Here is a 25,395-nt window from a genome sequence, read left to right on the forward strand (position 1 = left end):
AAGTGGTGACTTTCAGTGGAACCTTCCAGAGCTGTTTTGGGCTCTTAGCAAGACCCCATCTGTTTAATCACTAAATTACTTTTATTAGTCATGTAAATTTTTTTTTATTGTTGAGTCCTTTATGAGATATTCCTTCTATCCTTCTTCTTATTCTCACCCACCTCTTTCACCCCTCAGGCCTCAGTTAAAATGTCCCTCCTTCCTGGTGGCTTCCCTCAACCTCCATGCTTCCTTCCAATCTAGAAAGCCCCATAACATCCAAAACTTTCTTACCCAGAGCACCTACTACCCTGTATTATAATTGTCAGTTTATCCCATTGACTCCTTCATTAGAGCCTGAGCTCCAGCAGGCAGGGACGATGTCACCAGGGCCAGACAGCACCCCTCCCAGAGAAGATACACAGTAATGATTTGTGGAATGCACAGAGAAAGAATGCACAGAATATCCAAAGGAGATGGGTCTTCAAAACCTGTCAGGAGAAGAGAAGGTAGAACTGGTACTTTCACTTTGGGAGGTGAGAATATTCTGCAGCATGGAGGGTATTGGAAAGAGGAGAGGCCAGCAGAACTGCCTTAAGTACTCATAGGTCATGAGAAACTAAATGTTTCAGTGGCCTCAAAGAGCAAATCATAAAAGAACCAAAGAACAAGGGATAAAATGATAAAGAAAGTTATTACAGTACAACAAAAGGCAGACTTTTTAAGAGACAGAGTTCTCTGAAGAGGAAATAAGTTCCCTCAGAATGCTGATGAGTAGATTTATTAAGACTTACTAAATAGCAGATCTGGACTAAATGTTTTATATGTATTGACTTATTTAATCCTCAGAAGAACCCCACAGGGGAGGTAATATCATTTACATGCTTGGTCAAGGTCACAGAGCGGGTAGAGTAGGTGTTGGGCCAGGATTTATACTCAAGTTTCCCCACCCCGAAGCCCAGGCACTTACTCTTGTGCTAATCCATCCCTCGTCACCCCAGAGACAAAGGAGAGCCTAAAAGACTCCTTCCCAGAGATGCTGCCAAGGAGTTAGGGAGCACCACCAGATGAGATTACAGGCTAGATGTTAGGAAACACTAAGTTTCCATGACGACACTTACTTGTTGCCACTCAGTCTTCCTTGGCTCAAGGCCAAGTGTCAACAGAACTGTGATGGACACATATTCTATTTTGGTGTGAGACTACAGTCTTTACATTTCCCACCCCTTTTGGGATACCTTCTCTCCCTGGCTTCTATTGCAGTCAGAGCTAGAATGTTGCCCAAGTTCCTAAGTCAGCTGTTACATCTTTTTGAGTCAATCTCTTCTAGAGCAACCAGATGTGAAAATCAAGCCCAAGATAAAAATCTGGCTCAATCTAACGATATTTCATGGTTACCTAACTGAGAGGTATTTGGAAATGGAAGCCATCCCACTGCTCCCTCAAATCACCAAATCAGTACCAAGATTGGGTGTACAATGGAGATTCAAATAATCAAGACTAGAATAAGCTCCCAGAAAGCATGGACTATGTCTGACCCATGACTGGATTGACATCTAGTGCAGTGGGAGGTCCTTAATTATCGCTCAATAAATGTAAGTTGCACTGATTAATGCTTAAAAGAAATTTTGCAGAAATTACCTTTTTTCAATAAAATAGGGGGTATGGGGGCAAGCTGATATGATGCTGATGGATCACTAACAGCAGATGAAGCTGGGTAGTTATGTTCAGACTTCAGCAGAGATTCAGGAGTTTCATCTCCTTACAAAGAGAACTTAATCTCAGTTTCATTCTCTGCAGAAAAGATACTACTAATCAAGACTCAAGAACCTTGAGGTGTAGACGATGAGACTAATCACCAGTTCAAGTTCACACTTTGAAAGTTGTTTCTTTCTTCAAAATCCTGAAACATTATTATCCAGTTAAGAAGAAAAGAGGCAGCGTTGAAAAAAGGCCTTCCCTTCCAGTTATGTATGTGTAGAAAAGTTAATAATCACCAATAGGTAACAAGACTCTACCCAGGATGTAATTCTGTCAGCCCTAGGAACATTGAGACTTAAGCAAAATCCAGGGAGAATAGAGATGAAAACTGATTAAGGAATGTATCAAGTAATGTAAATCCTTCTGATTTTCCAATATAATACCACCAAATGGTCCATTTTGCTGTTTTTATAGAAACATTAAAAAAATTAAAATCTGACCGGGTTCGGTGGTTCAGCCTGTTACCCCAGCACTTTGGGAGGCCGAGGTGAGAGGATTGCATGAGCCCATGGGTTTGAGACCCACTAGGGCAACTTGGTGAGATCTCATCTCTACAATAAATAAAAAATTGGCCAGGTGTGGTAGCAAGCACCTGTAGTTCCAGTTACTTGGAAGGCTGAGGCAGAAGGATTGCAGGAGCCCAGCAGGTCGAGGCTGCAGTGGCCGGGAGCATGCCACTTCCCTCCAGCCTGGGTGACAGAGTGAGACTTCAACTCAAAAAAAAAAATTAAAATCTGAACTCCAGAGGGGTTTTGCCTTTATGGAGAAGGACCTTCATTAGATTATCCTTCATTAGAATTATTAAAGAGTTTGTAATTTGGTATCAAAATATTTACCTGACAACATAATGTTTAAACTAAAATATTTATGAATGCAATGATTGAATGGCTGAGATTTTCTTCAAAATTATCTAGAGATAAAGTGAGGAAGTAGAGGATAGAAAGGAAACAGGATTCGAAATTAATTGAATAATTACTGAAATTGGGTGAAGGATATGTGGGGGTTCATTTTACTTCTGAATATAACTGACATTTTAAAAAATAACATAATTTACCCAAGCTCAATTAGGGAAGAGATGCTTCTTAATGGAAGATGCCATTCATTCCACAGAGGCCTTTGGAGGAAGAGAAACACCACTTATCAAAAACAGACTCACAGTCATGCCTTATTCAGGGTTTGTGTGTTTCCCTCCAGATATCTACATGGATGCCGAAAGGACAGGTGTCTCGTGGCACTTTCTAAAAAAATCATGACTTAGTAGGGGATTGTCAACTGGTCAGATTTATTTAAAATGTTGTTCTCTAAATATAGGCATTTGATAAATTCAACTTTCTAAGTGGGCTTTCTAAGAAAGGTCATCTAAACAAATGAAAATTGCAAAGGAAAGCTTTGGAGTTGTTTAGGAAATAGTTCTTCAGAAACAAGATGTAGGTAATGCCTGGACAAAAGGTTAATGTTGGAATCAGTTGCATAGAAGTGAAAAGTTTATGTCCCAGAAAAAAGAAAATAGCTCTGAGTGATGGCTATGTGTCTAGACTGTCTCACCAAAGACTGCTGGAGAGATGACATTGTTGAATAGTGGAAAAACTTTTGGAATCTACCTGTTCTGAGCCTATCCACCTCCAGAGGTGCTGGGCATGAGAATGTTAAAATTCTACTAGTGCCACCAACACACTGGCTCAAGGTCCATGGTATTCCAGAAAAGAGCTGAGCCACTGGTCCAAGGTGAGAAACTACAAACATACATAGACCAGGACTAGAGTAGCTGTTCTCAACTAGGGGAGACTTTGTCCTCTAGCAAACTTCTGACAATGTCGGGAGTCATTTTTAATTGTCACAACTGGGAGAGGAGAATTGATACTGTCATCTAATAAACAGTGGCCAGGGATGCTACTAAACACAGGACAGTCTTCCCACAATATAGAATTATCTAGCTCAGTGTCAACTGGGCTGTATCAAGAAAGCTTGGAGTAGATCAAGAGTTGCCACAAAAATTCCCTCACAGCCCATGTGCCTGGAAGAATGAAAATGCTCAGGGGAGCCAAGGTAAAGCTGACAGGAAGAAGAAAAAGAAAGGGGCACCCTTCTAGTATGACCACATCCAAATTCATTCTCCTCTCAAAAGCCAGATGCAGTGTGGCAGAGTGGTCCAGCACATGGCCAGACTATGTGACAATCCTGAGAGGTTCAAATCCCACCTTCACCCTATGACCTAGGACTAGTTATTTAATCACTCTGTGCCCCTGTTTTCCTAAATGTAAATGGGATGGTAACAGTACTTATCTTGGAAGGCTGTTGTGAAGATGAAATGAGTTGATATACGAGGCATGACAATTAAGTTTGCAAACTCATCCTAGAAAAAGTGCTACATACCTCACTGCTGAATATTACTATAGTCACCTTCAAAGTACTCCCCTTGGGAAGCTACACACTAATATCAATGCCTAGTTCTCCAATCAAAACAATTTTGGAACTCTTTTTCTGGAATGACCATCAGAGCTGTCATCGTGTTAATCTACATGTACAGAATGTCACCAAAATGTCTTCCTTTCAGTATTTCTTTTATTTTTTGTTTTTGTTGTGGTTGTTTGTTTTTTTGAGTTGGAGTTTCACTCTGTCACCCAGGTTGGAGTACAGTGGCACATTCATGGTCATTGCAGCCTTGGCCTGCTGGGTTCAGGTGATTCTTCCACCTCAGCCTTCCAAGTATCTGTAACTACAGGTATGTGCCACCACACCTGGCTAATGTTTTGACTTATTGTAGAGATGAGGTCTCATCAAGTTGCCCAGGCTGGTCTCAGACCCGTGGTCTCAGGCAATCCTCTCACCTCAGCCTCCCAAAGTGCTGAGATTATAGGCATGAATCACCATGCCTGGCCAGTATTTCTTTTCTTTATTTGGTCTGCAATGCTTCTCACAGTCAGCTGACAATTTTCACACACAATACAACACATTTTTGCAATGTTTTCATCAAGTCTGTTCATTACTGGCCATCCTGCCCTCTCTTCATCAGTGAAGCTTTCTCTCCCCTCAGAAAAATGTTAAATCCATCTGTACATGGCCACTTTCTTCATAGTATTATCCCCATAAACTTGGACTAACATGTCCCTGGTTTCATTTCCACTGTTGCCAAGTTTATCAAGAAATGTAATGTTTATTCATTGCTCTAATTCAAACTCCAACATTCTCCCAATGGCACACAAAAACATGCAACAACAATAATGAGCACCACTCAGCAAGACACCATCACACATCGACATGAACAGAGCTGTGAGATACTGATATACCAAGGTTATGAAACCTTACTAAGTTGTTTGTACAGTACTGCCAATGTAAGCACCCCATGGCAGGTTAGCAAATTTGTCAGACCACGTATATAAAGCTCTTTAAAAGTACCTAGCATATGGTAAGTATACTATAGTTGCTTTTTATCGCTTCCAAAGCATAATCCAATCATGGCATTTCCATTCAATGAGTTCCTATTTTTCTTAGGATAAAAGTCAATAATCTGACCATGTCCCCAAGGCCCTGGAAGGCCTGGCCTCTGCCAACCTCTCAAGCCTCAACCTCTTTTCTCCTCTTGTTCTTTATGCTCTGGCCATACACAGGCCTCCAATGAGCTAATGGAAGGCAGGTTAGTCCCTCTGCCTCAGGGCCTTTGCACAAGTCCCCTCTTCTTGGAATGTACTCCCTACACCCCAACTATTCCCACTGCTTCACCTTATGAACTTCCACTCACTTAACACATCAAAGCCCACAGTCCCATCCTCAGAGCACCTTCAGGACATTTACACAGCTCTATGGACTGCTCCTTTTTTACATGCTTATCCTAGCTGTGATTCAGCATTCAGATGTCTATTCCTTTGGACATTAGGTTGTCAACTAGTACTCAATAAATACTTATTCATTTTCTTAAGAAATAACTAACTGTCCAGCATAATTTGTTTTATAAATGAGTCAATGACTAAACAAATGGCTGAATCAATGAGAAGAAGTGCTTATCTTGCTTGTACCTCAGTCTAGTGAGCTGTATTACGTTTAGTTGCTACAAAAAGCTGCAACTTCCTTCAGTTATAGGGAAACCAAAAATGCTCTGAGCTTGGATGAAAGAATGCTACCCATGGCTTGGAGGCAGATGGCTTGTGCTCTGGCCAGGGACCACTAGAATGCTCTTTTTGCTTCCATCTCAAGAAACTTCCTTTCAATCAAACCAACTTTTCCTAGCCTGAAGAATAAGGGGGAGATTTTTTGTTGTACGTGGCAGGAGCATGGGGCTGTTTTCACTCATTCCAAGACTGAAGCTGACTCTGGGAACCTCAGTCCCACATCTTTCTAATGTTGGGGCAGCAGCAGTCATTCATGTTGAAGGGTCATTTGAAAGCTACTCCTTTATACAAAACCACAGAATGGTGGTTTTGTTTTAGTGTTTTGACTCTAGTATCAAGCAGTCAGCTTCTTTTTCCAAAATTACTTAATATGGGAAATGTAAACATTTTATAGCAACACATTCTTAAATCATTCTAACAAATATTACGTATCTGACCACAGCACCATGGCCTTCCCTCACTGTACCGGTCTGGGTACTGAAGGAAACAGAATTTACTACAGATGGTTCTAATGAGGAGACTTCAATGAAGGGGCTACAGAATGAGGGGTGGGCAGGGTGAATGAAACAAACAAGATGTTGAGGCATCCAGAAACTAGCAACACTGGGCAACCATTACTATGTGTCAGGTTGTAGGAGCAAAAGGGGAAGTGAGTTAATCCCAGTGACAGCTGGAGCCATCTACTGAGAGGGAGCTGTAGTCACAGAGAGAAGTTGCTACTGCCAGAGACATAGCCCCAAAGAAAGGAGGGAACAGGGAAGAAATTCTCTGGGCTTTTTCACCTCCCAGCCTCCCACCTCCAGCAGTGCCTCTTACCAGTCCAAGACTCAACCAGGAGTCAGCCAGCAAGGGAACCCCAGTGATGCAGCCCACAGGAGTCAGCTTCCCAGAGAAAGATGGAGGGTAGAAAGAACAGAGAATACCACTGGACTACCCAATCACATACTGCCTTACAATAAAGCCTTAGTTGACAGGAGCCTTGGAAACACATTGAAGAGAACATTTTCCAAGAAAGTTTCCAGAGGCAGAGCCAGGAAAAAAAAGAAACTCCAAGCTCAGGGTTCAGAGAAGTGAATACACAAACAGCAATTTCAAAATAGAGCAGAAAGACAGCAAGTGAACTGTTATCATAACTGTATGCTGGTCCTAGCTGCATTGCACTCTGCAAATCTCTTCAAGTAAGGGAAGTATCGGGGCTGAGGGAATTACAGATTCTCTAAGTTGACCTCAGCTTCCTGCAGGTTCTAATTAAGATCCCAGGGATAGTGGCTTAAACCAAAGATCAAATCAAAGACAGCATTTTGATTTTCACAATCTGTTGGTTTCCAAATTCCAAGACTGGAAAACAAAGGACTTGTACCACTTGACTGGCAGCTGGACTTCAAGATATAGTTCTCTGTTACTTTGCTCCCAAAGAACTGAGTGGTCCCCCTTAACACGTTTCATTCTTCAGGCAAAATTGCCAGAGCCAGCCCTCTTCTATACACACACACACACACACACACACACACACACACACACACTCCCTCATGCTTTCTCTCTCTCTCTTTTCCCCACTCCCCCCATGTGTTTGGCCTGCCTTCTATCCAATAGTAAAAATTAGAATCTGGCAAGACAACCATTATGTTGAGAAACTTCAGAAAACATTTTGAAACCCTGCACTCTGTAGTACCAGAATGGAGGTAGGAAAGAAGGGAGGAAAGATGAAGAGGAAAGAGGAAGATGAGAAATGGGGGGGGAGGAAAAGAGGAAGAAGAAGAAAGAGGAAATGAAGATGGGGTGGAAGAGAAAAAGGGGAGAGTGGATAAGAACGGGGGAAAGGAGGACAAGGCAGCCAGCAAGAGGCAAAGTAGACTTTCCACCTGTATTCATTTCTTCCACAGATGTTTATGAAATAATTACCAGAAACCCAAGAATATTCAAAGCCTTCCCCACCTCCATGCTCTTCCTCCCCTAAAGTCTTCTAAGTCTTCATTGACTTGGAGCCTTTTGTGAGATCTCCTTCCAATGAGGACACAGATCTTGATGTTTACCCTCTGCTTCCTTAAGGTTGAGACTCCCCTTGATAATGTTTGGACTAGATTTTACCAATGCAAAGAAAATAGTACAGGGAGGCAAAGAAACCCTACAAGCTTGGGATGTGCCCAAGTCCTGTCCGTCACAGCTGAGGCAGCTGTTTCCCCTGGATGCCCTCAGGCCCTACTCTGGCATACACTGTCAACTCTTCAGTGTTCTCAGTTTTCTTCTATCCATTCAGCTCTAAATGACTAGTGCAAGAACTGTTTCCCTGGAAAAAGATTTGGCTACCCAGAGGAATGTCATGAAGGAAGAAATAAATGCAAAGGAGAGACAAAAGTAGAAAGAGAGTAAAAGGGTGCTCTAACATGCATCAATGTACAACACTGAGGACTGTCCAATTTCACACCCTTCATTTATAACTGGGTAAACTGAGGACCAGAGAGCACCTCGGCTAAAAAAGTGATGAAATACCGGAGCTAGACAGGATCGTGTTGTCTGTCAAGCAGCAGGCATTGATGGAACAGGTCTTTTGGATCCCAGCCAGGATTTATATCTCATAAGGAGCTCAGTCCCCTGAGGATTTGGATCTGAGACCTGTGACAATTCTATTGAAGAGCTACATGGTAAGCTGGTCTTTAGTCCCAAGAAAGCAAGCCAAAGTCAAGAGGCCAAAGTCATCTACACAAAATGGGAAATACCCAGGCCACCATACCCTCTGGGACCAGATCATGATGCTGAGTGTGGAAAAAAAAAATCCTGTGTGAATCCCCTTTAAAAGTAAGTCAGGTTAAATCAGAGATGAAACCTTTCAGAGCTTTTTCCCTCTTCTCTAGTTTAAGAAACACCAGTCAAAAAAATGAGGCTAGTTATGGGTCTCTCAATCTTGATACCACTGGCATTTGGGGCTGGATAACTTCTTGTTGGGGACTATCCTGTGTGTTATAGGTTGTTTAGCAGAATCCCTGGCCTCTACCCACTAGATGCCAGTGGAACCCCTCTTCCACTTGGGACAACTGACAATGTCTCCCAGACCTTGCCAAATTTTCCCCCAGTGAGGGGAGGAAGGTACGAAAAAATCACCCCCAATTGGGAGTCATGGCTTGAAAGAATCATTGAATGTTAACATGGTCATCTAGTCTAGAGCTCTGTTCACAAATGGAGACATGAGGTCAGGTGTGCCTAGGCTCACCAGTTATACCTGGCAAATTCAGGCTATGAACTCTGCTCACTGCACCAAGTAATTCTTGTTGCAGGACTTGATATATAAATCTGCTATACTTTCTGCCCCATCTCTTGCCTTATGAGGTTAAATCTGGCAATGTCTCCCACAACACTAGGTCAGGTACTTCTCAGAATTCTTCCAACATGATGTTACTCTTGGATTGGAAGAAAAAGGACCTCTAGTGCCTGCCCTCTTTGACTTGCCATGTTTTAGGAGGCCAGAAGGCCCAAATATTTCCTTTCTTTCTTTTTTTTTTAAGGGTGACCTTCCCTAACCCCCATGTGGCTGCTGTGAGGATAGAGATAACGTAAAGTATGGTGCTTGGAATTATTTAAACTCTATGATTCACAAGCATTTAGATTATTTAACTGCTGATTATGATTGTTTAAGCTGAAAGACTATACCTCTCTAGCTCAGAAAATGTTTGCATTTCCATTAAAAACCACCAGGCCAAGGGCCTTTTGACTGACATTTTTCACTATTAAAACTATACATACAGTGCATGTTTTTGGCCAGAAGACAGTGTGTTCCTTATTTTGTTTGAAGATAAGGAAGCTGACTTCAAAGGTCTCCTCCAACTATTCTCTTCCTACCTCCTCCTTCTTACTATCACCCTAGCCTGCTGTCCTGCTTCCCCAAAGAAGGGAAGAAGCACCTATCTGCCCACTGCCTTCTACTATGTAATCAAAACCACTCCCAGAATTGAAATTCTTACAGTGACATCCTAAGTTCTCCATTAGGAGACAGTGTACTCAGTGGTTAAGATCATAGACTACAGTGTCAAATAGACGAGGTATCTGAGCCTCAGTGTCTGCATCTTCAGAATGGGGGCAATAGCACTCCTCACCTCACAGGATATGGCAGCAATATATGAGAGGAGTGAAGTACTTAGACCATGTAAGAGGTACTTAATAAATGTCCACTGGTAATATTAATCGCATCACCCAAAGTCAGCAAGCACTGAATAGTTTATATTCCTGGGCTAGTTTAATTTTCCAAAGGCATTTTAATCAGAGACAGGACACTCCTCAAGGCAGGGACAGTAAAGGGCTCTTGATACTGTCTGACATGCAATTTAATCTACTTTGATTCTTTCACTAAAATAAGTTGTAAAACACATTTCTGCTTGGCTTATATATTTCATACCCTAACCCTAACCCTAACTCTAACCCTAACCCTAACTCTTAACTCCAGTCAGTATGGCCATCACTAATATCTCAAAAAACAACAGATGCTGGAAAGGATGCGGAGAAAAGGGAACGCTTCTACACTGTTGGTGGGAGTGTAAATTAGTACAACCTCTGTGGAAAACAGTGTGGCAATTTCTGAAAGATCTAAAAATCAACCTTCCATATTACTCAGCAAACCCCCTTCTGGGACTATACCTGGAAGAACTAAAATCATTCTACAAAAAATGCATACACATGTTTATTGCAGCACTATTCACATTAGCAAAAACATGGAGCCAATCATGCTGTCCATCAAAAGTGGAATGGATTAAAGAAAACGTTTCGTACATATATATGATGGAATATTATGCAGCCACAAAGAAGGACAAAATTATGAACCTTGCAGCAACTTGAATGGGTTTAGAGTCTATCATACTCAGTGATCTATCACAGAAAGAAAGAACTAAGTACCACACGTTCTCACTCATAAGTGGACCCTGTTCATAAAGCTATATGAAAGAGATTGGCACGAGCAAGACACTACCAGGGGAGAAAGGAGGGGCACATAACATCAGTAAGGGTACCTGATCAGTAAGGGTACCTGAAGTGGGAACCAAAGAGAGGCACAAATTTCACCTGAGCAATGACCACTTATGTACCTACTCCTAAATTGTACCCCACATCTTTAAAATAAAAAAAACTTTAAAAAAGAGATAAAAGAGAGAAAATCTCCCTCCTCTTAAGTTCTACCTACCACCTCTAGCATAATCCTCTGAGGCAACATAAATCTTTTCTACTTCTTCTTTTTTTTTTTTTGAGTTGGAGTCTCACTCTGTCACCCAGACTGGAGTGCAGTGGCCACTTCTGGCCACCGCAGCCTCGACCTGCTGGGCTCCGGCGATCCTTCTGTCTCAGCCTTCCAAGTAGCCAGAATTACAGGCATGCGCTACCACGCCCGGCTGATTTTTTGATTTATTGTAGAGATGAGGTCTCGCTGCCCAGGCGGGTCTCGAACCCAAGGGCTCAGGCAATCCACTCACCTCAGCCTCTCAAATGTATGGGATTACAGGCTGAGCCACCGAGCCCAGCTCTACTTCTTTTCTTATATGTCACCCCTTTAATAGTTGAAGAAGCATGTCTCCTTGGCCTTCTCTAGACCTAATAACACTTACCCATCAGCTATCCTATGCATGATGAGATTTTCAGGCATTCCTCAATCTCATTCATGATTCTCATTCTCTACCAACCATGGTGCCCAGAAATGAACTCATATGTGCTAGACACACATGAATATAACTAAATGTCTATAGGGAATATCCTCTATAAAGGGGACATTGCAAATTTGTTTATTAATGCTCAGTGAGATAATATACACTTGACCTAGTTTTCCTTATACTTTATTCATTTTGGCAGACTCTGCTAATTTCCTTCATTCTTTCCTTTCCTTCTTTTTCCCTTTCCTTCCTTGGTACTGGATTTCCTAATGTTAACTGGGCACAGAGCACCCAGATAAAGGTTGCATTTCTCTTCTTGCCTTTTTTTATTTTTTATTTTTTTGAGTTGGAGTCTCACTCTGTCACCCAGACTGGAGTGCAGTGGCTGCTCCCGGCCACTGCAGCCTCAACCTGCTGGGCTCCGGCGATCCTTCTACCTGAACCTTCCAAGTAGCTGGAACTATAGGTGTGCACTACCACCCCTGGCTAATTTTTGACTTATTGTAGAGATGAAGTCTCACCAAGTTGCCCAGGCGGGTCTCAAACCCGTGGGCTCAGGCAATCCATCTCTGCTTGTCTTAAAGCAAAGTATGACCATGTGAATTCAAACCCTGGTCAGTGGATCCCTTCCCCCACACAGGTTCTTATCCTAGTAGAATATAAGCTCCACCAGCAGGAGAATTTTTGTTCTCAGAGTCTTTTCTGTTCACTTAGATAAGTGCTCAGGGCTTAGAACAGTCTTTGTACATAGCAGATGCTCAACACCTATTTATTGAATAAACTTAAATGACTCAGAAGTCAATGGATGGTATGTACAACTTAAAGGACAAGTTTTTTCTTCTTCCTACTGGCTGAAATATAGATTCGGTAGTTGGAACTGAAGCAAAGTCTTGCACCAAGAGGTAGAAGCCAAATGCTACAAATGGCAAAACACCAAAACCCTGGTAACTACAGAGCTCCTTGTATGAGATTCTGCAATATAGAGTTTTCGCATTCTCACATTTGAAGCTAACTTAGAACATTCCACTATTCTTAAATTATTTTCTTTATAGTTCAGTTTTACTTACCCACTGTAAGTTTTATATTCAGTAGGTCTTTTCTGCTACAGACTATAAGCCACCATCGTTAGGGTTAAAAGATGGAGACAGAAGTCAAGAGTGGTAAGCAACTACACATTTAGGTCACTGACTACAGCTCAAATCAAGATTGATTTTGAATGAGCCATTCTTCATGCCATTTAGTCCCTCTCTTTCTGCCATCTGTCCTCAATCACTGCAGGTAACTTAAAAAGCTGCAACAGGCTTCATCAGTGTTTTAACTGACTCAAATACCAGTTAGAACTGAGTGGGTAGCAAACAGAAACAGATAGATGAGGATATTCTAGGACACAATACCATAGTATTTAATATTTAAAAAATTGGATATGTCAAAGTTTTTTTCGAAATAAACCACTGGTTAGAGAAAAAACTGTGTTGCAGTGAAAAAGAATATTATTGAATGCATAAGGCCAAGTTGTAATTTAAAGATAGGATCAGTGTATGTTAACTGTAATAGACATACCTAACATATTAATCAATATATAGCCTTCTGTGGCTTTAAAATCACTTTCTCATAAATGCATAATAATCTCATTCAATACCCACAATATCTCTGAAAGTTAGTACAACATCCTTGAAGCTGAGCCTATCAATTTTAAGTAAGAGTTGCCTTCAAAACTCTTCTCCCAGTCTCTATTTATCCTGTCCAAATTGCGAGGCACTTAGGATTCCTCCCTAAAGAAATGTGATTTGTCTTTTCTCATGTTGGCATGAAGTAAAGAATAAATTGTTTTTAGCATTTTCTATACCCTGTCTCTTCTTTGAAGAGTACTTACCGAATGAGTGGCTCTCTCAGAAAGGATCCCAGATCAAAGAGGCCAACAGGATAATACCCTCAAATAAGCTGCTGCCTTACCTCACTATAAACGTCCTAAAATGACCCAATGTATACAAAGCCCTGTGAGGCTATCTGGAGAAGATGTCTAAAATCCAACAATTCTCAGTAAATTAAGATGGATTGTACTACATCATCAGATGAGTTAAAAACATAGGAATCTGCTTAAAAGTTTTACATAGCACAAGCACAGAAAACCACTACCAAAAGTCTAAAATACGCATTTCAAAATATGTGACTACTAAGCAGCTAACAAAACTCTTATTCAACTTAACATTTTATGCTAAGTAGAAAATATCAGTTAGGCTGCCTGTCTGTCTATTCAATTACTATAGTAGTTTAAGACATCTGAGAAAAGGTACACAGATAGATTTTAAGTACTGTATCTCATGGCCCTTAATTCCTTTTAGCCACAGATACCAAATTCACCTGCCACAAATTAAATAATTGAGCTTTGGTTACTGCAGTGTAAGCTTATTAACTGGTATTAATAAAACCAAATATAGAATGATGTTCTTAATATTCTTTTAATAAAATCCCTTTTAAGTAGGAGCAAATGTTACAAAGGTGAACCATTATGAAATGTTTTAGCAAGAGGCTTTAAAATATTTGTTAAGTAAAAGGATAATCTTATACACAAGGAAAGATGAATATTACCTTCATCTATGAAAACATATAACTGGGAACTGTTAGTTTCTTCCAGTGTGGGAATAATGACTGGCAGTTAGAATACCAACCAATAAAGACCAAACTGAACAAGAGAGATTGTGGTTTGGATATTTGGCCCCTCCAAAACTCACGTTGAAATCTGACCCCCAATTTGGATGTGGGGTCTAATAGGAGGTGTCTGGGTCATGGGGGGACTCCCTCATGAATAGATTAATGTCCCCCCTCCCTGAAGGAAGGTTGAATTCTCAATATGTTAGTTCTAGGCCTTGGTTCCTTCTCCTCCTCTTTCTCCTCCTCTTCCTCATCCTTCCCCCCTCTCCCCCCTCCTCTCCCTCTCCCTCTCCCCCCTCCTCTCCCTCTCCCTCTCCCTCTCCCTCTCTCCTAGGTTCCCTTTGCCTTCCATCATGAGAGGAAACAGCCTGAAGCTCTGTCACCAGAAGAGTAGTTCTGTTGCCATGCTTCTTGTACAGCCAGCCCGCAGACCCGGGAGCCAAATAAACCTATATTCTTATAAATTACGTAGCCTCATGTATTCCTTTATAATGACTCTAAATGGCAGGAATGTCAGGGAGAAGAATCCTACATGAAACACAGTCAGCCTTCTGTATCCATAGGTTCCACATCCTGGATTCAACCAACCATGGGTCAAAAATAGAAAAATAATTGCATCTGTACTGAACATGCACATACTTTTTTCTTACCATCATTCCCTATACAATACAATGCAACAACAATTTACAGAGCATTTACATTGTATTAGGAATTATAAGTAATCTAGGGAAGACAAAGTAAATAGGAGGATGTGCATAGATTATATGCAGATACGGCACCATCTTATATCAGGGACTTGAGTATTTGTGAATTTTGGTATTCAAGGGAAATCCTGGAACAAATCCTCCATAGACATCAAGGAACACTGTACATTCAAGGCACTCCTTTTGCATAAATTTGGCCTTAGTTCCTGAAAGGGTTCCCAGAATAAGGGGAAGGTATACCATACTTTCCATGTCCCTTCTTACCCCAAATAACCAAGAAATGACTTTCTAAGTGGGATTCCAAACCTCTTTGGTTACACAAGAAACTACTTTAACTATCTATTCATTTCCTTGTTTATTTATTTGTTCATTCATTTCCTTCACTAGTTTTACTAAAATGCAAGCTTGACAAGGTCAAGAAACCTTTTTACTTGTTCACTTGGAACAGTGCCTGGTACATAGTAGATGCTCAATGAATATTTATGGATTTTTTAAACTAATTCATCTTTTTCATTCCTCAAATGCTTATTAAATGCCTACCATGTGACAGAGTCTCAATATCAAATTTAAAAAAGAAATTCCACTATCAAGTAAAATCACATCATGAGAAATCTTTATGTTAGAAGAATCAGGTAATATCTTCTCACTCTAAATTCAGTCTAAATTTAAAATAGGAGGATAAGCCCAAGAAGGATGGTAGGGGAAAATGTAGGTCACTGTAGCCCATGATGCAAAATGATATAACACGAAACAAAACTCAGGTTAGAAATGAAACAGCCAGGGAGTTGATGTGGCTACCAAAAGATGACTCCAGAGATCATTGTGCTGATGATCTGCATCCTGAGTGGTGATGGTTATACAGGTCTATACATGTGTTAAAATTGCTTATAACCAAATAAATACACAGACACACATACACAGAAGTGCATGTGAAACAAGCAATCTGAATAATGTTGGTAGATATGTAAAACTGGAGAAATTTGAAGGTTGGTAGATGGTACCAATATAAATTTCCTTGTGTGATACTATAACTGTAACTATGTTAGATGTTACCAGTGACAAAAATGAGGGAAGTGTACAAGAGACTTCTTTGTACTATTTCTTGCAACAGCATGTCAATCTACAGTTATTTTAAAAATATGCTAATAAAATAAAATTAAACAGCAGGATGCTAATCAAAATATTATTTATATTAGTAAAGCACTGGAACCAAGATAGATGACCAAGAGTGGGGTAAATCTATATGATGCTATATTGAATAATTGAAAATAATACAATTATTGCTGGGCTTGGTGGCTCACACCTGTAATTCCAGAACTTTAGGAGACCATGGCAGGAGGATTGCTTGAGCCCTGGGGTTTGATACTAGTCTGGGAAACATAGCAAGACCCCATTTCTACAAAACAAAAAATTAACCAGGCGTAGTGGCACATGCCTATAGTCCTTGCTATTGAGGAGACTGAGACAGAAGAAGCACTTGAGCTCAGGAGTTCAAGGCTGCAGAGCTAGGATCATGCCACTGCACCGCAGCCTGGGCAACAGAGCTAGATCCTATTTTTTTAAAAAAAAAGGAATATAATTCTATGTCTGTGACAGGAAATGTTATGGAAAGTTGTTCACATTAAGTAAAAGAAGAATGACTTACAAAATATGCAAGTACATTCTAATTTTCTCTTAAAAATAAGAAGCATCTGTAAAGGTAAACAGCAGTATGCCATTAGTTTCTATCTCTGCATGTGAAGATCATGGGAGATTTTATTTTTTCGTACTGCTTCTCCATGTTTCCCTTTTTTTCTAAAATATACCATATTATCTAACAAATACTAATGGGTCATCCTTTCTATAGGTGGGGTTTAGGTGAATTCTGTATAGCTCTGGAACAAAAATCAAGACAAGTGAGAAGATCACATAGAAAGACATTTCAGTTCAGTCTAAGGTTGAATGACCTACCTTTAAGAGTCGTGGAATGTGAACCACCACCTTATGAGCCTGTGGTCTCCAGTGGGAATGATGTTCACTGGGGCCTGGTGAATTCCTTATTAGAAATACTGTGAATGTGAGTCTGGTTTATGCAGGCTGGGAGGTTGGACCCAGCTCCTTCCAACTCTAAAACTCTGTGTCACTTTATTTTGCGATGAATTTAACAGACATTCTCATTTTAAAAGCCCCTTTTATGTTCCAAAGCAATTTCACATATGCTGGGTTTGTATTAATTTTAGTTTGGTGCTTTAAAAAAAATTCCTGTCCCTACAAAGTTCTGTAGTAAGCAGGGCAGGTATTATCACCTCCATTTTACCGAAGAGAAAACTAAGGTAACCAGAGAGTGATCTTTAGTATTATGGGGTGAGACAAAAATGAGTTATGAGGTCACATCTCCTTTTTCTTGACTCATGGTCTCACTCCTCTTTCCTCTAACAGCACACAGTCTCTCCCTTCCCACCATGGTTTGGAAATAGGGTAGACCTAGCTTGCACAGTGGATGCCAGTTGAATGAAAAACCAACAATGCTTGGCATAGAGTGATACCTAGTACAAACAATGACAATGCCCATCTGATTGTTCGCACTCATCTGTATGGATTCCATCAATGTCAAGTAACCTGTGTGTCCATTCAATTTAAACGTCATGATTGATCCAGCAGGGTGCAGTGACTCACACCTATAATCCCAGCACTTTGAGAGCTGAGACAAGAGGATCGCCTGAGTCCAGGAATTCAAGAACAGCCTAGCCAACATAGTGAGACCTCTTCTGTACAACAATAAAAAAAATTAGTCAGGTGTGGTGGTATGTACCTGTAGTCCCAACTACTCGGGAGACTGAGCTAGGAGAGAGACTTGAGCCCAGAAGGTTAAAGCTGCAGTGAGCTGTGGTCATGCCACTGCATTCCAGCCTGAGCAACAGAGTGAGGCACTCCCAACTGAACACAAAACAACAAAACAAAACAAAAAACACATGATTAATCAAACCAGTTGGTCAACTTGAACAGTCCAGGAGACTGGCGAACCTAGTTGGGGGTCTCAGTCAATATTCTTACCCTGTACCTGTGTCCTCCAATACTTCCAGGAAAGAAGCACAAAAGTTGGGCTTCTGGGTCAGTTAAATAGTGAATAGGGTCCATATTGGGCTTAATGAAGCAGGGCTTTGTTACTTTTACCAAAGGAATTAACAGAGGAATTTTGTATTTATTTTGCAGTGGCAGCAGATTAAGCATTTCAGCAATAATGTGGCAGTTCACCAAAAGAGGTCTTAGTTAGGTGCTATCTGAAATTATGAAGTTAAGTGGGAAAACATACACATGGAAAAGGTTTATATGTTTTAGAAAAATAAATCCAAGTTTTAGACAAATGATACTCTTCACAAAGCATATGAAACAAATGACATTTTCATTGGCTGATAGTGCCATTTACACACATACATCATTTTCTGTGTGCCAAGTCCTCTGCTGAGTGCTTCTCACAACCACCCCCATGCAAGTCATAAAAGGAAACTGTAGGGTCAGTGAGGTCAAGGACATTTCTCCCAGGTCACACAGCAACCAAGCAGAAGCCACAGGGTTCCAACCCAGGGCTGATGACTCTCAAACCAGCATACTTCGCCATTACTTGTTCTCTCAAAATGTGTATGCTCTTTTTGTAAACAGGAAATAATGAAAGTTTTCCCTACAATGGCATAATAAATCACTTCAGAGGCTGTGGAGTTAACTTGGGAACAGCTGGAAAACAAGGAGAAAAACTAGACTGGACTTGACATGTAATAACACATAAGGAGGCAGAAATGGGACAGGTGAATGAAACAGAACAAAGACTGAAGAATGGGAACTTTCTTAAAACAAACCATTTTATGGCCTGTGTATAGACATTATAAAAAGACATAGCTTTAGATTCTAATATTGATATGTTCATAAATGGACTTTCCATTTTGAATATTACTGCTTCTTTAGTGATTTAATATTACACTACACTTTTGGCCTTTCTCAGCTGAGTGCACACATAAAGGATTCTCAATATTTTTTTCTAGGCAAAATTTAAATTAATCTAAATTAACATACATCTTCCAAAAACAACTCCTTAATTTTATCTTTTAAGTAACAATAAATATTGACAAACATCAAGGCATGCTGCACTTATCAACATGTATGCTTCTAGTGGTGTTAATAAATTCTTGATCAAGGTAATAACGTCACACAGATACTTAAAATACTTCTTAGCTACATAAAACTCAGTCTCCAGCATTCAATTTACTCATACGTTCAACAAACAATTGAGCACCTCTCCTATGCCAGATAATGTCCTAGGCAACAATGATTGAGTACCTATCACATGCCCAGCACTGCTCTACACGGCATGATTACTGCAGTGACTCAAACAGACAAAAATTTCAGACCCGATGAAGCTCACATAAGCTCCTTGAGAAAATGAGGTAGTAGAGAGGGAACTCAAGGTGGATGACTTGGATTTTATCCTAGCCAGATGGCCTTAAAAATTATGTGAATCTTTTCGAGTCTTCAGTTCCCTCACCTTTAAACTGAGTATAATATCTGTTTTTATCATATCATCTTTTATTGGGGAAAAATTCTAGTTTATATGTTTAAAAAAATGACTTATTCTTTGTTCTTGGAGAAACTGAGGTTGTTGATGAGGAATAAAGGTTTTGCTTTCATTATTAAATCCTTCAAAAAATTTCATTCCATATTTTCCATGATCTAAGTTTTCTGGGTTGAATATTAACCATGCATAAGACTTGCTGGGTCACGATAAGGTCACTTCCATACTTAGCCACTGATTTCAAAGTCTGTGTTACAGGCTGAGGATGCCGTAACTATGTATGTTTCCCCTTATTGTGGAAGGAAGTTAGATTAAAATTATATCTTAGTGATTATTTCATTTTAAAACTTACATAGAGACTGCTACTTGACTAGTGCTTTAGTCAGATATATTGCAAATGATTATTATTAAACATTTTCAGTAATTTTCTTCCCTCCACTCTTCCATGATGATATTATTTCATTGTGAGAATGAAATAAGAGCTAGGTATATGTGTGTGTGTCAGGACCAGAGGAAGAACCATTTCCGAGCACTCAGCCCTACATTACTGAGTAAATCAAAGAAAGGAGCATTGATTTCAATCCAGTCTTCCTCTTTGCCTACCCAACCAACCCCACCACCGTGTGTGTGGAGAAGTATGTGTGGGATTTCCAACCCATTTTTATCAGCCTAGCAAATCAGAGTTCTGCTTTCTAAACAAAGAGGTGTCAACCTTGAAACTCTATGAAAACCAACACAAGCCAGTCATTGTACACAAGTGAAAAGAATATAATTAGCAAAGTTATAGTCACAATTAGGAAATACCTCCTCAGAAAAGTTTCCACTTAACTCTGAGCAGCACTCAAATTACCATTGTGCTTAACAAGGCCTGTGTCTCTTGGCTGACTCAGACATTTGCGACAGATCTATGAATACCAAATGCCGTCCACAAATCACAGACACACATCTAATGCTGGATATATTTTTTTTTTAAATGACAGATGTGGAAAATGTTCAAATTGAGACACCAAAGTTATAATTTTAAAAATAAGAAAAGTAGTCTCAGAAATGACTAGTCAAGTGTTAGCTAACTCAATCTTTCTCCAAGCTCTTCCGTCCTCTTCTCTATCCCTTCCCCTTTCCCACTCTTAAACAGAGGTTAGAAGAGAGAGCCAAGGAAAGCAATAGTGGGTACTCACTTCATCTCCAGAATCTCCTCCAGCTGTTTCCTCCTCTCTATCCGAAGATTGGCTAAGTGTGCTTCTTTTTCTGCCAGGGATTGCTGTGTGGAGGCGAGGCGTGCTTTGGTGGCATCCAATTCTTGTCTGGTCTTCTCCAACGCATTCATCAGTTCCTCTATCTGAAAGGCACATGGAGCTCTGTGTGTTATTTCTCCTTCATTCAAGCACAAGGCACTCCTTCCTAGCCTGTGTTCCAACAATAAATGCAAAGGCATCACAGGTATCCAAGGACTAGGCACTGTGTCTTAGAGCCCTTTCTTTCTTGGTCACATCAAAAATAAATGCTTCAAACACGAGGAATGTCCACACTTCTCTGAGGTTCGCATTCAACTGCATTGCCCAATAACTTTTGTAGATACTATTTAATTTATTTAGAAATTTATTAGAAATGGAGAATGAGTGTCTTGACCCAATTTCAACCTGTGTTTGGCAAAAATCTCAGATACTTCCTCACTGCTGAAGGAAGGCAACATTCAAAATGCATTTATTAGAAATGGAGAATGAGTGTCTTGACCCAATTTCAACCTGTGTTTGGCAAAAATCTCAGATACTTCCTCACTGCTGAAGGAAGGCAACATTCAAAATGCATTTTCCCTGGCACAATATACTTTTGTGTGTAGGACCCAGAGCACTTTGACAGAAAGTTAATCTACATGTTATAGACTCATTTACATTTTAACCTATCAAAGTCTTGTTGGGTAAAACCTATTCAGTGTCCGGGGGCCTGGGGAGCCCCTTTCACCTCACCTCTGTGCCTTACATTCAGGAAGCAAAGTTTGGCCAAAAGTAAACAGAATTCCAGCCACAAAAGGTTCAAGTTTGGTCTGCCCCTGAAGTTTGAGAGGGTTCTAAACTTGAAATAAATGACATGTAACTTTTATAGGGTGCTAATACACCATAGAAATAAGCCAAACTATCAAATATCCAGGGTTTTCAGCCAGGTCCCAAAAAATTGGACCAGGAATCCCCGAGGCAAGGCCTTACCCTCTCCAAACCACTGGGGACTTTTAAAAGCTAACACACAACAAAGAGGGCTGGTGTTTATGGTTATGTTCCAGAGACTTCCGTGGAGCAAGCCGGTGAAATGCCATCCCTAGCACAGATGCAGGCTGCATCCACCCTGCTGATCCGAACTCATGATTCCAGGAAGTTTCTAGATTCCAGAGCTGATGTTTGGCTTTCTAAACCACCCCTTCCAGCTGAACTTGGCAGAATAGGCTCATCCATCACTAAAGCCAACAGAACGCCCTTCAAAATGTGTCAATGACATGTTAAGTTCCAATTCATAAAGACTTTCTATATAATTTCTGCAGTTTTACATGGAATTTATTCAGAATAAGCATTATAGTTCATATCCAAGGTAAATTATATGCTTTTAAGGTTTAGAAAACACTCCATTTTGCCCTGATAAAAAGAGGAAACTTAATGACCATGTAATTTAAATCAAAGCAAAAACAAAAAACAGTTTAAAAAGCAAGAATATGAAGGATAACCTATGAAATGCACAAAGTCACAGAACCATACCTATTAGTGGTAGAAAAGTAACAATATTATTTAACTGTACAAATATATAAAATTTAAAAAGCAATAATAAATTTTGTAGTTTCTCTTGTAAGTTCATAGAACATAAATATGACCAGAAACTCTTCTACAAAGAAATCCCTGATGATGCTAAAGCAGTTTTTAGTTTTCTTCTCCCTCCCTCCATTTTTTCCCTATTGTCATTACAAAAATAAATATCAAAATTACGGTCCTTCCAAATGCCAATTCAAATAGTTTGCCCGACCTGCTATATGAGATGACCTGCGTCCTCATGACCCCATTTCCTGTCACAAATTGTTCTTTGTTTTTAGCATATTGATTCCAGAGGAAGGGGAGGTCTCCAGAATTCTCATCTGCGGAATCCCTCTCAGTTGAAGCTGACCTGTCTCAGCTGGGTTTCCAAGTTCTTAGTTCACCTGCCATCTGACTGCATGCAGCAGGCAACAGCTAGTTTTACATTAACGCAACTTTAAATTACACATTAGAGTAATGACTTGCAGGCTGCTCCAGTCATTTCAGCAGTAACTACACGGAAAAACTCGAGCACCTAGGAGATAAAACCCAGAGATTGATAAAGATGCTGCTGACTTTCAGCATCAATAACTCCTAGCATCAGTCAGGTGAGACTGCCATTCTCAGCACATTGGAAGCAGACTTTTGAAATGGTTTTTCAGGGCAAGGCTTTCCACTGATTCACGTGCCCCTGGACAGCGAGTATTGCACACTGAGGACCATATGGGGCCCTGGCCTCAGATATTCTTTTCTAGTCTTAACATGACCATTATTTTTTTCTAACATTTTACAAACAATAACTGTACCCTTTGAGTATCTTATGAAAGAGGCCCAAGGGAGCTTGTGTGCCCCTGCTACCATGTGAGGGCACAGAAAGAAGTCAACAGTTTGCAGCCCAGAAGACAGCCCTCACCAGAATTCAACCATACTGGCACCTTGATCTTGGACTCCCCAACTTTCACAATGATGAGAAATAAATTTCTGTTGTTTATAAGTCACCCAGTCCATGGTATTTTTTGATAGCAGCCCAAGTGGACTAAAGCACTGTCTACCTGTCTTCTGCAAATTCCTCATCTTCCTACAGTCCATAACTGCATCGTCCTTCCCCTTGCGACTCTGTTCCAGAGACATTTTTCCCATCCACATAAATACTCAAGAGATGCATTGAGTTCTGTCCCACAGCTTTTGGCTGTCACCTCTATGCGGATACCTCTCCAACCTTTATGTCCTTTAGTGCACTTAACCTCTTTCACACGTACCTTAAAACCTGTTGCACCACTTCCATCTGGATGTCTTAATACAATTTTAAACTGAGGAAGACCAAAAAGCCAATTCCTGATCCCTGAACACCTGCTTAAACCAAATCTCCACCATCTGTCTCCACCCTCCCAACCTGCTACCCCTAACACATCCACCATTTTGGTTTAACACTGACATTTTCTCGGTCACTCATGTTTAAGAACTCAGAGTCACATTCCTCTTCCTTCTCCTTCTTCTTTTATTTTTTTTCATTCCTCATCAAGTCCTATAGCTCTATTTTGGAAGCACTTCTTGGATCCACCATTCCCTTCTCCGTTACCTTTGATACCCCAAGCTCAGGTTGCTTCCCCTCCCACAGATATGATAGGGTTCTAAATAACTATACATGCAAAAACACATCTCCCCCCGCCCCCATCAGAGCATATTTCTCAGGCAGTTTGTTCCTGGATTTTATGGAATACAATTAGCAGATGAGTAGCAAAGTGGAGCCATGAAACTGGGCATAAAGGAATGGGCTTTGGAGCTCAGCCTAAGATGATCCACATACTAGAAAACAGGAGAAAGAAGTAAGGTAAGAAAGAAGAAAGAGCTTTGAGATTTGAGACAGAGGTTTTATTTTGTTGTGAGGGTCAAATAGGAGAATTGGGGAGGAGAGACCAGGTAAAGAAGAAAGTTGCTAGGTGTTATTCCTAACCTAATTCAAAGTTTCCCAAAAACACAACTTGAAAGTTGGACTTCTCTTTTGATTTTTTTTCAGCTGTTTTGACTGTGTATCTTAGAGTATATCTTTGAGCTGAACCCCACAGGTCTGGGATTCCAAGATGTCCCACAGAAATTATTGTCACAACTAGTCTCCCCATTGTCAGGAAAACATGCCTAAACCATCAATGTTCTTCAAAATTATCACTGGCCTGGATCCAGCATCACAAAGTATCTGATTATCCACAGCAGTAATTTTTTAAAAATTAAGACACGGTCTTGCTATGTTGCCTAAGGTCAAACTCCTAGCCTCAAACAATCCTCCCTCCTCAGCCTCCCAAAATGCTAGTATTATAGGTGTGAGCCATCATGCCTGGACCATAGTAGTGACTTTCAAAGTATGTTCCCTAGATCACCAGGGATTCCACAAAGGTGTCTAGGGGCTAGTCAACAAGTTAGTGGAATGGGAGGAGTAGTGTGAATCAGCAGAGGTCTGAGTCTACCATCCCACAATCAAATGCAATTATTCTACTTTTATTTGTTTTACACATGGCATTCCACTTGGGATTTAATTTGAACATTTAAATCATTCTAATATTTTAAAACATTGAGAATGGTTAAGACATGGATTATGAAGCCAGACTATACTAATAATTTCTGCTTCACCACTTACTAGTTATAGAACCTTGGGAAAGCGTCTGAGTCTCCTCAACTATAACAATAGTACTTCTCATAAGAGTTTTGCAAGTATTACAAGAAGTCAAGAATGTAAAGCTCTTAGTGCAGTGCCTGGCAAATATGAAAACGCTTAGCACATCCTTAGTACAAGAGGTAGCATAGGATAGTGGTTAGGAACATAATTCAGGCGCTAGCCTACCTACTAGCTGTGTAACTCTAAACAAGTTATAAACATTTTGAACCTCAAGTTTTTCACTTGTGAAGCAGAACTCAAAACAGAACTTAGCTCAGAGTTTTTGTGAAGATTAAAAAAGTTAACATGTGCCATACTCTGAGAAAAATGCCACAGAAAAATGCCATACTCTGAGAACTTGGTGCCACAGAGGCATCAAGCTCTTATTAATACAGTGCCTGGTAAGTATTCAACCCATTTTCTGTTTGCTTATTACTGCATTCACCTACTTCCATTCACACACATGTGGACATATGCCCCTGGATTGCCCTATGCTCAATCCCCTGCTTACTGAAACTGTCCATCCTCCAAGACCTTGTCTATACCAGGCCTCCTTCTCAGCATGCAGTGATCAAAAACTGGAGTTCTGGAACCAGTCAGAC

At 40.4% G+C, this 25,395-nt stretch overlaps 1 protein-coding gene across 2 annotated transcripts in view; it reads right to left on the reverse strand.

The window, feature by feature from the left end:
• LOC103270862 (ERC protein 2-like) overlaps positions 1 to 25,395 on the reverse strand; it is a 424,845-nt gene that overhangs the window by 346,566 nt on the left and 52,884 nt on the right. For both annotated transcript variants that reach the window (XR_002482512.1, XM_021717399.1), the window contains exon 2: positions 20,548 to 20,708. Coding sequence is in view for 1 of the 2 variants with exons in the window: in XM_021717399.1 (XP_021573074.1) it covers positions 20,548 to 20,708 (161 nt within the window). In the remaining variant the exon portion in view is untranslated. The remainder of the gene's footprint in view (positions 1 to 20,547; positions 20,709 to 25,395) is intronic.

This window comes from Carlito syrichta, unplaced genomic scaffold (genome assembly GCF_000164805.1).
Source record: "Carlito syrichta isolate Samal-C Ts95f unplaced genomic scaffold, Tarsius_syrichta-2.0.1 Scaffold108124, whole genome shotgun sequence".
Lineage (NCBI taxonomy): Eukaryota > Metazoa > Chordata > Mammalia > Primates > Tarsiidae > Carlito > Carlito syrichta.